Consider the following 13754-nt stretch of genomic DNA (forward strand, 5'->3'; position numbering starts at 1 on the left):
AATTTGTTTTCATAGGTGATATCCATTCTATATTGTCACACAATAATAATATATTTCCCGGTCAGAGCTGTGCACAAATACTCCATCTACTGTATGTGAGCTGTGCACAAATACTCCATCTACTGTATGTGAGCTGTGCACAAATACTCCATCTACTGTATGTGAGCTGTGCACAAATACTCCATCTACTGTATGTGAGCTGTGCACAAATACTCCATCTACTGTATGTGAGCTGTGCACAAATATTCCATCTATGTGCGATGAACCAAGCTTCATCTTTTGCCTCGCCCTTTCTGTAATCAGCCTATGAGCGGTGCTGTGGTGAAACTAGTTGAGAGACGGCGCCTGTTGCAGTCTGTATAATAAAAGAATAAAGAGTTTACAATTTCAAATAGGCCGAAGTTTATGTAGGCTACAACAGAAAATACCGAGCAGCAGATTTAAAGGATTAGGCTACACTTCAAGAGGGGAACATTTTACCTAAGTCAACAATCATTCCAATGGCCCGTGTAGCCACAGCCACTGTTTTATTATTGCCGTTCATACTAACGGTAAGTAAAACATCTTATTTTTCATATTGTAGCATGTGCTGGTAATTAGGTATAGGCTACACGAGCAATAACGGCTCTGTTTTTTTTTTAGGTGCGACACTTCTCAGCCAGCCTAGATGTGAGCATCTCAATGACAATGTCGAAAAAACAGTTTTCTTTTTAGGATTGTAACCTTCACTTATCTGAAGAGAACATTTATTTCATATGTCGCTATTTTATTACTCGCCCGTTCATATTTCGCGTGCAACACCGACTACGGACAACATGAGATTGAGAACAAAAACAGTTTAGCTGCGTAATGGTGCCCAGTGGTCATTTGCCTAGAGAAAGTCTGGACACATCTGGTCAATGTCAGGGAAAGAACAGCTGGTAAAAAACTTAGCTCCGATTTTAGAGAATGTCACTGAATATGATATCTATCAACAGCAACAATCGACACTGATGTCACTATCACAACTTTCTCCTAGTTTAAATGTTGTGAAAATGATTTGTTCAACATTTTCATTGGGTCTTCTGCATACAGAAGATAACGAATTTATCATAAATTGAATACATACAGCTTCCTGTCGTTGTGACAGTGAACGAAAACTATTAATAGCTTAAAGCTATATACTTTTCAGTTCTAAGTATGCCTGTCATATGTCTTTGATTATGAATTGGCATAAACATGCAATTATAGTTTGCCTTGGCAAGAAACTACACGTTAGGCCTTCAGAAAGTCTTCATACTTATTCCACATGTTGTTGTGTTACAGCCTGAATTCAACATGGATCAAATCAATTTATTAAATCTCACGCATCAACACATAATAACGCATGATAATAAAGTGAAAACATGTTTTTAGACATTTTTGCAATTTTATTGAAATGTCATTTACACAAGTATTTACACCCTGAGTCAATACATGTTAAAATCACTTTTGGCTGTGATTACAGCTGTGAGTCTTTCTGGGTAATATTGTACAATATTTGCACATTATTCTTTATAAAATTCTTCAAGCTCTGTCAAGTTGTTTGTTGATCATTGCTAGACAGCCATTTTCAAGTCTTGCCATATATTTTCAAGCTGTTTTAAGTCAAAACTGTAACTAGGCCACTCAGGAACATTCAATATCGTCTTCGTAAGCAACTCTAGTGTATATTTGGCCTTGTGTTTTTGGTTATTGTCCTGCTGAAAGGTGAATTTGTCTCCCAGTGTCTGTTGGAAAGCAGACTGAACTTGGTTTTCCTGTAGGACTTTGCCTGTGCTTAGCTCTATTCCATTTATTTTAATCCTAAAAAAGCTCCCTAGTCCTTGCTGATGGCAAGCATACCCATAACATGATGCAGCCACCAGCATGCTTGAAAATATGAAGAGTGGTACTAAGTGATGTGTTGGATTAGCCCCAAACATAACGCTTTGTATTCAGGACATAAAGTTAATTGTTTTACCATTTTTTTGTTGTTGTTTTACCTTAGTGCCTCATTGCAAACAGGATGAATGTTTTGGAATATTTTTTTCTGTACAGGCTTCCTTTTTTTCATTCTGTCATTGGGATAGTATTTTGGAGTAACTACAGTGTTGTTGATCCATCCTCAGTTTTCTCCTATCAAAGCTGTTAAACTCAAAATGTTTTAAAGTCACCATTGGACTCATTGAAATCCCTGAGTGGTTTCCTTCCTGGCTGGCAACTGAGTTAGAAAGGATGCCTGTATCTTTGTAGTGACTGGGTGTATTGATACACCATCCAAAGGTTAATTCATTGCTTCACCATACTCAAAGGGATATTCAATGTCTGCTTTTTTGCAAGGCATTGGAAAACCTCCCTGGTCTTTGTGGTTGAATCTGTGTTTGAATTTCACTGCTCGATTGAGGGACCTTACACATACTTGTATGTGTGGGGTACAGAGATGAGCTAGTCATTAAAAAATCATGTTAAACACTATCATTGCTATCAGTGAAACCATTCAACTTATTATGTGACTTGTTAAGCTTATTTTTACTCCTGAATTTATTTTGTCTTGCCATAACAATGTGTGAAGGCACTAAATCATTAATCTGTACAAAGTGGTACAGACACTGAGGAAACAATCATGACATGATATTTAGACATAGCTATAACTATTGTGCTAGAACTTACACTGAGTGCACAAAACATTAGGAACACCTGCTCTTTCCATGACATAGACTGACCAGGTGAATCCAGCTGAAAGCTGCACTTCAATCAGTGTAGATGAAGGGGAGGAGACAGGTTAAAGAAGTTTTTTTGAGACATGGATTGTGTATGTGTGCCATTCAGAGGATGAATGTGCAAGACAAAATATTTAAGTACCTTTGAACAGGGTATGGTAGTAGGTGCCAGGCACTCTGGTTTGAGTGTGTCAAGAACTGCAATGCAGTTTTACACGCTCAACAGTTTCCCGTGTGTATCAATAATGGTCCACCACACAAAGGACAACTTGACACAACTGTCTGTCGGAAGCATTGGAGTCAATATGGGCCAGCATCCTTGTGGAATGCTTTCAACAACCTGTAGAGTCCATGCTGTGACGAATTAAGGCTGAAAGGGGGGTGCAACTCAATATTAAGAATATGTTACTAATGTTTAGTACACTCAATGTATAAGCTATTGTACAACTTTTAGTCTGCAGTTGTGAGTTATTTAGAAGCAATGCTGTGTTATTATCACATTAGCATAAAACCCCTAGGCCTTCGTGGTGAGTCAATATTATAATGCTGTGTTTTTTCTTTTGTATTTTCTGCAGTTTTTATGTGTGGTGGCAGCAGAAGGCGGTGGGCTGAAGCTGAGAAGACAGAAGAGAGAATGGATCATTCCTCCTAAGAGGTTGAAGGAGAATGTAGATTACACCAGCCAAGAGTACATCGCAAAGGTATGATCTGATCCTATACGTCTTACTCTAACTCATGGAGTGATTCAGATGTTTCTGACAACTATGAGACATGAAAAAGTCTGAGCATGGCATAGCTCTTTAGGCTACACATCAGATAAGTCAGTTGTCTGTCTAGAATGAATCATGCATAATAAGATCCATGAAGATACAGGGCTTTAGCGTTTAGTCAAAATTAGCACTTTGAAAGTTTGTCCATGTCCGTACTTTGAACCAAAGAAGTGCTGAATGTTGTCTTGCTTTCTACTGATCAGGTTGGTTGCATACAATATATCTGTGTCAGCCAGATGTTGTACTCTAAAGTGAAGGAATACCTGTGTAATCGTTATGTTTGATTTCTGTGTTAGGAACAAGCTGCTCAGAGATACAGCCCAATGGGCGGTCATACCTACAGTCACGGAGCAACGGTTTAGTCTAAAAACAAAACAAATCAAAATAAAATGAAATAAATTATTATTAAATCACTATTCATAGATAATAAACCAAGAGTAGCAGCGTAAAATAACAAGTCTTTCAACAACACATTCTGCCTGTATCTCTTTTCTACAACTCAAACATGCCATTCATCTATCAATAGTTTCATACCTACAGTATACCTTGATATGAAAGCATGTGTTCAGCTACATCTCCAGATGTACATTTGACATTTAGGCTATACTCCAAAAATAGGTTCTGTAAAAAGAAAAAAGGCTTTTGTGGTATTATCCTAGCTATTCACCGATGCTTATTATCATATCAATACTATTACAATAATAATAGTATTTTACTATCAAGACTGATTAGTATGTGTGTTTGTGACAGATTCGCTCTGATGAGCAGTACACTTCAAAGGTGACCTACTCACTGACTGGGATCGGTGCAGACCAAAACCCCAGGAGCCTATTCGCTGTCAACCCAAATACAGGCCTGGTCAGAATCAATGGCATTCTGGACAGAGAGAAGATACCTTCCTACCACGTAAGCTACCCAGTAAAACCTAATCCAAGGAATGGAATGCTTGTGTTCAACATGTAAGAGATTAATGAATGTCTGATGTTCTAACATGGTCTCTCTTTTAGTTACTTGGAGTAGCGACATACAACAATGGAAGCAAAGCAGAGAAGGACATTGACCTGCGTATTTCCGTTGAGGACCAGAATGACTGCCAACCAGTGTTCGTTTTTGGCCAATCTGGATCCGTTAATGAGTCCAGTGCTGCAGGCATGTTCCAATTATTTTAAATGTTTCTATCAAAATTGATGAGAATTAGCAGCCAGAGTAGTGGTAATGGTTCAAGCTGTATCTGTTGTATTAGTAGTGTTATTGCCAGTGTAATCAGTGAAATAGTCACAGTAGTGATACAGTAATAGTAGTAGTAGTCATCGGTGTCATAGTAGTACAGATGTACGATCTTAATTTGATCACATTTGTTGCTGAGAATTTTACCTTCACAGCAGCAAATTCAAATGTTTAGTGTATTTGAGTTTTAAAAAGGCTTCTAAAGTTTGTAATTTCCACTTTAAAATGTCAGACTCTATTTGACCTAATGACCTAATAAAATATGTATAAACCCCTACAAAAATGTGCATTCATTATAATCCACATAATAATTCACATTTCCTTTTGCTGCAGGATTATTTTCCTGCTGTAGCAAACTGGCCCATATAAAGATCCTACATCTGTGGTAGTGGTAGTGGTGGTGGTAGTGGTAATATTAGTAGTGGTAATAGTAATAGTACAGTAGTAGTACTGGTGTACTGCACAAGTAACTCTTCCCTTGGTCAATTCCAGAAACCGTTGTCATGAAAGTTTTAGCCACAGATGCGGATGAAGTGAACACGCCACACTCTCAGATTTACTATAGCATAGTGCAGAAGAGTTCTTCAGATAGCATGTTCGCCATCAACTACCAGACTGGGGAGATCATGGTTCGCCAGACTACGCTGGACAGAGAGGTGAGAGAGATACCTTGGTATACTATTATACAGTGTACTGTGCATCTATGTGACCACAGCACTGTATGCATTGACACTTTCACAGCCAATAATGTTGATATCTACAACAATAAGTAACTAACTATAAGCTCTATTATATTTCTTGGTTGTCTAGACCCAAGACACCTACATCCTGACTGTAAAAGGTTCAGACATGAACGGAGCAATGGGTGGAAACTCAGGAACAGGACAGGTGGTGATTAAAATCCTGGACATCAACGACAACATCCCCACCCTGGAGAAAGAATCTGTAAGACCTCAACATCTCACTACTTTTCTATTCTCTATTCAGTATAATAGTGTTTTTATATTTATTATTTTGTAGCGAACATAACCCAATCAGTATAATAGTGTTTTTATATTTATAATATTGTAGCAACCATAACCCAACACCTAGCAGCCTCGTCGAGAAGTTCAGATCTCTTGGCGCAATGGCTAACGTGTTGGCTTGACAGTTGCTGGACACCCGAAATTCACTGCAATATGTTGCTGGGATGTATGAACTTTTGATGTGTGAATGTGTATTTGCAGTACGAGGGGAGTGTGTTGGAGAACACGGTCAATGTGGAGGTGCTGAGGATCAAAGCCACTGATCTGGACCTGATGTACACTGAGAACTGGCTGGCTGTGTTCACCATCATCTCAGGCAACGAAGCTGGCTACTTCACTATCACTACCGACTCCATGACCAACGAAGGCATTATTATGATAACCAAGGTGTGGGCTCTGATTGAAGATTGACTCAGGCTTGAATTTAATCAAAAGCATATAGAACATTTTCTTTTCATTGTAATTCCAGCCTCAGTGTCTTGCAACTACTAGTCTTCTCAATTCTCATAATATTCCAACATTGTTTGTATCACTTGACTCATTCTACTGTTTATCCCTGCTGTTTGAATCTAAAGGCACTGGACTACGAGGAGCTGAAAGTGCTCAACCTTGCCATAAGTGTTTCCAACAAAGCAGTGTACAACTTTGGCGCCTCCTCTACGAGTGGAGGGATAGGAGGTGGAGGGGTTGCAGGCGGGGGTATGACGGGCGGTGGTAAGACCTACCCCATCAAGATCAACGTGATCAACCAGAAAGAGGGCCCCAAATTCCAGCCAATGGTTAAAGTGGTGACCATCTCTGAGGACTCCACCACAGTCACCATTAACAAGGTCATCACCACCTACGCAGCCGTCGACAGTGACACACTACTGACTGCTACCAATGTTAGGTGAGGTCCCAGATGTTTTCATATAGTTTTATCTGAGTAAATAATATTGATGTGATTTTATGTTATGTTAATCTCCATCTTACTAAAGGATAATTTAGTTGATCCTAATTGTGTGCTCTTGTCATTATCATTTACTCAGGTATGCCAAAAAATCCGATGTAGACAACTGGCTGATCATCGATGGAAAGACAGCAGAGATCAAGCTGAACAAAGTCCCTGATCGGGAGTCCAAATACTTGGTCAATGGAACATACTACGCCAAGATAATAGCCATCACAACCGGCAAGTACCCATACTAAAAATCAATTTGTCCTCATGCCATTCTGTAAGATATCAAGAAGTCAAGAAATCTGTCCAGAACATTGGTCACTGAAGATGCACTCTAGGACCTTTGCTCCACTTGGAGCTAAAAGAGAATAAGTCAAGTCTGTATGTAATTCTGTATTTTCTTTTGGTGTCCAGATCTGCCATCCAAAACGGCCACAGGGACAATAGCTATCCAGGTGGAGGACTTTAACGACCACTGTCCCATACTGACAGCTACGGCTACGACCATGTGTCTGGGGGACACCGCTGTGTATGTCACGGCTGTGGATGGGGACACCTTCCCCAACGGAGCTCCCTTCAAGTTCAGAGTGATTCAGGGGGACAGCAAACAGAAGTGGACACTGGAGCACCTCAATGGTAACGTAACTAATCTGGGACTTTGGGGTTTAGGAAGCAGATAGACAGTATGGCAAGCTTCATCAAGGGGCTGTTTTGGCTTTATTTTGTTGAGCCTGATAGAAGGTGTTTTAGAAAGAGCAGTCGTAAACTGAACTTAAATTACATATTGTGGTGTGTTTGAATGGAATTGGTGGATAGATTTGATTTCTAGATTTGTATTATTCATGTTTGTTTTGTCTCTCTCATATTTATTTTAGCTACCACTGCCATTTTACGAGACCATGCCCACATGTGGCCAGGTCACTACAAGGTTGTTGTGGAGATCAGTGACCAGCAGGGGAAGGCCTGTGCCGACATCCAGATTCTGAACGTGGTTGTGTGCACCTGTGATCAGGTCAATAAGGTCTGCTTCGCCCGGGAGACTGGCAAGGACGTCACATTAGGAGCATCTGCCATCCTGCTGCTCCTTCTGAGCCTCCTGCTGTTGTTGCGTGAGTAAGCCCTCTGTTAACTTCATACTCTGTTGGCTTCCTCAAACTGCCTACTTGATAAAGATCTAAGAAGGAGAGACTGCTTCATAATGCTGCTGACTAACATATTTCAACATGTTTTGAGTGATTAGTAAGTTGGGCAAGACAAGTCACTTTTGGCTAAAAAGGCGTACCCATTTGAAACTGCCTATTTCTCAGCCCCCGAAACTAGAATATGCATATAATAGTCAGATTAGGATAGAAAACACTCTGAAGTTTCCAAAACTGTAAATGTTTTGTCTGTGAGTTAAACAGAACTGATATTGCAGGCGAAAACCTGAGGAAAATCCAACCAGGAAGTGGCCCTGTTTTTGAGACCTCTCTGTTCCCATGCATTCCTATTGCCCATATAAAGGGATATCAATAAGACTTATTTTTCTATGTCTTCCCTAAGGTGTCAACAGCCTTTAGACATAGTTTCAGGCTTTTATCTTGAAGAATGAGCGTGAAAGGGCACATTGCGTAAGTGGATAGGTGGGGGCTCTTCGAGTGATTTTTGCGCAAAAGTGAAACGCAGCCATTGTTTCTCTCGGTCCTAGTGAAAAGCCAACTGTCCCGGTTGATATATTATCGAATAGATATTTGAAAAACACCCTGAAGTTGGATCATAAACAACGTTTGACATGTTTCTGTGGACATTATGGATATAATTTGGAATTTTTTCCGGCGTTGTCGCGAACGCTTTTCCCGGTGGATTCCTGGGCATAACGCAGCAATCAAACGGAGGTATTTGGATATAAAAAATATCTTTATGGAACAAAAGGAACATTTGCTGTCTAACTGGGAGTCTCGTGAGTGAAACCATCCGAAGATCATCAAAGGTAAACGATTAATTTGATTGCTTTTCTGATTTTCGTGACCAAGTTACCTGACGCTAAGTCTTCTTATTGTTTTGTCGAGCGATCGATAAATTTACACAAATGCAAGTATTGCTTGCGCTGTAAAGCATAATTTCAAAATCTGAGACGACAGATGGATTAACAAAAGGCTAAGCTGTGTTTTGCAATATTGCACTTGTGATTTCATGAAATTATATTTTATTATATATCGTTCGCGCTAGGCTACGCTATGCTAGTCAGTGTTTCTGATGACAAATATCCCGGATCCGGGATGGGTAGTCCAGAAAGGTTACCCAGGTTTATTTGACAAAAGCAATGTCGCAAAAAATATATGTTGACATGTGTAATGGAAATGGCAGATATACATGTAGGAGACATTTTCTAAAGATCGACAACATTTTTATCCGTTCTACAGGGGTGGATTTTTATTTTGTCCTACGTTCTTTATTGCGACAAATGATGATGGAAACAGTGTTTTTTGAGTAAATTATGATTGTTGAATCATTTTGAAGGTACGCGATGCACGTTATGTCATCACGCTTCTATAAAACTCCACTCCACATTTCATTCTAAAAGCATACTTCTTGCTTAATCAATTTTTTTCAACTATGAAAATGAAGTTTTCTTTGCATGACAAGGATTGTCCTGGCTTTCAAGAATGCCTGAATTGCTTCGCGTTGTTTTTATGATTGGCTAGAAAGTTTCACCATCCAATTATTTCAGATTTACAGGAGTGAAAGTTTCACCATGGCCCCGAACCATGCACAGGATAGTTGTTTGAATATAGCAAATTTTTGTAAATGATTGCATTCTGTTCATTTTGGCTTTCGCGGGCTACCTGAGACATGAAACAGATAGAGGGCATAAGCTACTGTCACCAATTTATTAGTCCTAATGTGCAATTTGCCAAAATGGAAACACCACTTTTTTTTCCAACACTACACTCTTACAAAAAAGGGTTCAAAAGAGGTTCTTCAGCTGTCCCCATACGATAACCCTTTTTGGTTCCAGGTAGAACTCTTTTGGGTTCCTTGTAGAACCCTCTGTGTAAAGGGTTCTACATGGAACTCAAAACGGTTTGACCTGGAATCAAAAAGGGTTCTACCTGGAACAAAGTGTTCTACCTGGAACCAAAAAGGGTTCGTCAAAGGGTTATCCTAATACAGCTGAAGAACCCTTTGAGGTTCTAGATAGCACCTTTTTTTCTAAGAGTATATATTTTTTAGGTGTGACGTCATTACGTTTAGCTGTTTTTATTGACTCAAGATAGTTAAATGGAAACACACAATAGCATGCAATTGTCGCATCAATGTTCTGTTCAAACTTTCGAAATGTTGACAACAAATCACTCGACAAGGTAATGTAAACATAGCTATTGATGGGTTATGTCTACAACCCTTTGTCCCAAGGCATTCAGACCTCTCACCTAACAGCATGTCTTGGGCTTTGTGTTTTGTGAACATTAGTTGAAATTTCGAATGTGTGTTTACAGTGGTGCCCCTCCTGCTGCTGTTCTGTCTGTGTGGAGGAGTGGCATCCATAGGTGACTTTAAGGCCATGCCGTTTGACACTAAAGAACACCTGATTCCATATCACACCGAGGGACAAGGAGAAGACAAGGTATTTTATTCATGATGGCACTGCCAATGGATGACATCAAACTTTTCTAGAGGTTGTAAATAAGAATGATCTTTGGACATAGAGTATCAGTCAAAAGTTTGGACACACCTACTCATTCAAGGGTTTTTCCTTATTTTTTACTAATTTCTACATTGTAGAATAATAGTGAAGACATCACAACTATTAAATAACACATATGGAATCATGTAGTAACCAAAAAGTGTTAAACAAATCAAAATATATTTTATATTTGAGATTCTTCAAAGTAGCAACCCTTTGCCTTGATGACAGCTTTGCACACTCTGGCATTCTCTCAACCAGCTTCATGAGGTAATCACCTGGAATGCATTTCAATTAACAGGTGTGCCTTGTCAAAAGCTAATTTGTGAAATTTCTTTCCTTAATGCGTTTCAGCCAATCAGTTGGCTGGGTTGGTATACAGATACGTCATCAGATACGTCATCAGAGAGCGCAACAGAACATTGTACTGTCTACACTCGGTTTGTTGTTTATATTAAAACATTTTCATGAAATACATTTTAATCAGAACTAAAGTTTTGTTGCTAAGGATTCCACGACGCGGTTAGCCTTTACAGCTGGGACTGCAAGTTTATGTTCCATTTTTTGCGTTGATTCTGCGAGTGCTAGTTGGCTGTACTACAGACACCTGTCGTCATCGTGGGAAAGACTCATTGTTATCTTTTCGTAAATCAACTGGTTTCAGTAAAGTGCCAACCTGGATACTAAGGAGATCCTGAGGGAAATCGACGAGTACCAAAAGCTTTACACTATGGAGGAACAACATACTCCATCATGGAAAGATCTGACTACCTCACAAAATAACTTTAACCCGACAAAAAAAAGTAAAACAGATTAATCTACAGACACGGACGATTTACTTACCATTGAAGTAGAGGCAAGTGCTCTGCCTGGAATCCATGCAACACTGGAAAAGTTGTGTGAGGAGGTAGCAGGGCTGAGGGGGAGTTTAGCCAGAGTGAAATTCTCACGTTCCAAGGAGAAAACAAGGCACTCACAGCCAAGGTAAAAATCCACGATTCCAACATGGATTGTCTACTCAGGGGAAACAGGGTGATGGAGTCGCTACTAGACATACAAAGTCGTAGCATGCGTGAAAATCATTTTTTTAATGGTATTCCTGAGGACGCATCCAATAATCCAGAGGGCGCGATCAGAGAATTCATGAAATCCGCCTTGAAACTTCGTATAGAGACTGTAAACAAGTTGGCTTTCCACCGAGTACACAGACTTGGAGCTCAGAGCGACAAGACCAAGGGTCCCCGACCGATCATCGCAAAATTTGAACACTGCCAACAAAAGGAGCTTATCAAAAGCAGAGGAAGGGAGCTTAAAGGGACCAAATTCTGTCTCAGTGACCAAGGGAGATAAACGAACGTCGTAAGAGACTGTATCCGGTAAAAAGGCAACAAAGGGAGACGGGTAAGCGTGCCTTTTCTTTGTAGATGGACAGCTGTTCCGAGACAGCGCCATAACAACATGGCTGTACTAAATTCTACAGGGACTTCAGGTTACGAAATAAAGAAAGTATGGGAACTGTAAAAATGAAGTGGATATGAAGTGGATTTGAACACACACATACTCAATTACATGCTCGCTTACACATATAGACTTATACATACACACACACACCTGATCTCGCTCTATCTCTCTCTCTTTTCTCTTTATTGTCGAGAACTGTTTTAAAATGTAATATGTTTATTGTTTGTCTATCTTTTTTATGTATTTGTCTACAAGTTTATATATGTTTACAACAAGCAAGGGGAAGATATCAGAATAGGGGCACTGGGGAATAATAACATATTGTACGGAATACATTTGTACTGTAGTGAAGCCATACACACATAGACACTCAACCATGCAAATTGGCAGAGTTATTATTCATCTGGACATCACATATTATAGTCTTACTCTTAAACAGACATCGTACACACTCACTAAATCACATCCAATATACACATCAACCTACTCAGATTTACTACACACATAATATCTTGTCTCATTTCTAACATCTTTGGTATTGGCTCACAGGCAAACAGACAAGGGAATAAAACAAATATTGCTAGAACCTATTTCTTGAACTCTAAATATCAGACCTTTGAAAGCTCTAATTTTGACCGTCATAATACCTCTGATGGCAGTAACTTTACAAGCACTAATTATGAGGAATACCCATGTGAGAATGCTGTTCATCGATTACAGCTCAGCATTTAACACCATAGTACCCTCCAAACTCGTCATCAAGCTCGAGACCCTGGGTCTCGACCCCGCCCTGTGCAACTGGGTCCTGGACTTCCTGACGGGCCGCCCCCAGGTGGTGAGGGTAGGTAACAACATCTCCACCCCGCTGATCCTCAACACTGGGGCCCCTCAAGGGTGCGTTCTGAGCCCTCTCCTGTACTCCCTGTTCACCACGACTGCGTGGCCATGCACGCCTCCAACTCGATCATCAAGTTTGCGGATGACACTACAGTGGTAGGCTTGATCACCAACAACGACGAGACGGCCTACAGGGAGGAGGTGAGGGCCCTCGGAGTGTGGTGTCAGGAAAATAACCTCATACTCAACGTCAACAAAACAAAGGAGATGATTGTGACTTCAGAAACAGCAGAGGGAGCACCCCCCTATCCACATCGACGGGTCAGTAGTGGAGAAGGTGGAAAGTTTTAAGTTCCTCGGTGTACACATCACGGACAAACTGAATTGGTCCACCCACACAGACAGCGTTGTGAAGAAGGCGCAGCACGCCTCTTCAACCTCAGGAGGCTGAAGAAATTCGGCTTGTCACCAAAAGCACTCACAAACTTCTACAGATGCACAATCGAGAGCATCCTGTCGGGCTGTATCACCGCCTGGTACGGCAACTGCTCCGCCCACAACCGTAAGGCTCTCCAGAGGGTAGTGAGGTCTGCAGAACGCATCACCAGGGGCAAACTACCTGCCCTCCAGGACACCTACACCACCCGATGTCACAGGAAGGCCATAAAGATCATCAAGGACAACAACCACCCAAGCCACTGCCTGTTCACCCCGCTATCATCCAGAAGGCGAGGTCAGTACAGGTGCATCAAAGCAGGGACCGAGAGACTGAAAAACAGCTTCTATCTCAAGGCCATCAGACTGTTTAACAGCCACCACTAACATTTAGCGGCCGCTGCCAACATACTGACTCAACTCCAGCCACTTTAAAAATGGGAATTGTGGAAATTATGTAAAAATGTACCACTAGCCACTTTAAGCAATGCCACTTAATACAATGTTTACATACCCTACATTACCCATCTCATATGTATATACTGTACTCTATATCATCTACTGCATCTTGCCATCTTTATGCAATACATGTACCACTAGCCACTTTAAACTATGCCACTTTATGTTTACATACCCTACAGTACTCATCTCATATGTATATACCGTACTCCTATA

General features: G+C 40.5%; 1 protein-coding gene across 1 annotated transcript in view; it reads left to right on the plus strand.

Moving 5' to 3' along the window:
- The first annotated feature begins 273 nt into the window (after positions 1-273).
- Positions 274-13754, plus strand: part of LOC111957078 (desmoglein-2-like protein) — a 22380-nt gene continuing 8899 nt past the window's right edge. The window contains exons 1-12 of the mRNA XM_023977803.2: positions 274-551; positions 3296-3421; positions 4241-4396; positions 4498-4639; positions 5210-5373; positions 5528-5662; positions 5944-6129; positions 6318-6631; positions 6771-6913; positions 7094-7315; positions 7555-7788; positions 10159-10286. Coding sequence (XP_023833571.1) covers positions 501-551; positions 3296-3421; positions 4241-4396; positions 4498-4639; positions 5210-5373; positions 5528-5662; positions 5944-6129; positions 6318-6631; positions 6771-6913; positions 7094-7315; positions 7555-7788; positions 10159-10286 — 2001 coding nt within the window. The 5' untranslated portion in view covers positions 274-500. The remainder of the gene's footprint in view (positions 552-3295; positions 3422-4240; positions 4397-4497; positions 4640-5209; positions 5374-5527; positions 5663-5943; positions 6130-6317; positions 6632-6770; positions 6914-7093; positions 7316-7554; positions 7789-10158; positions 10287-13754) is intronic.

This window comes from Salvelinus sp. IW2-2015, linkage group LG32, assembly GCF_002910315.2.
Source record: "Salvelinus sp. IW2-2015 linkage group LG32, ASM291031v2, whole genome shotgun sequence".
NCBI classification, from domain to species: Eukaryota; Metazoa; Chordata; class Actinopteri; order Salmoniformes; family Salmonidae; genus Salvelinus; species Salvelinus sp. IW2-2015.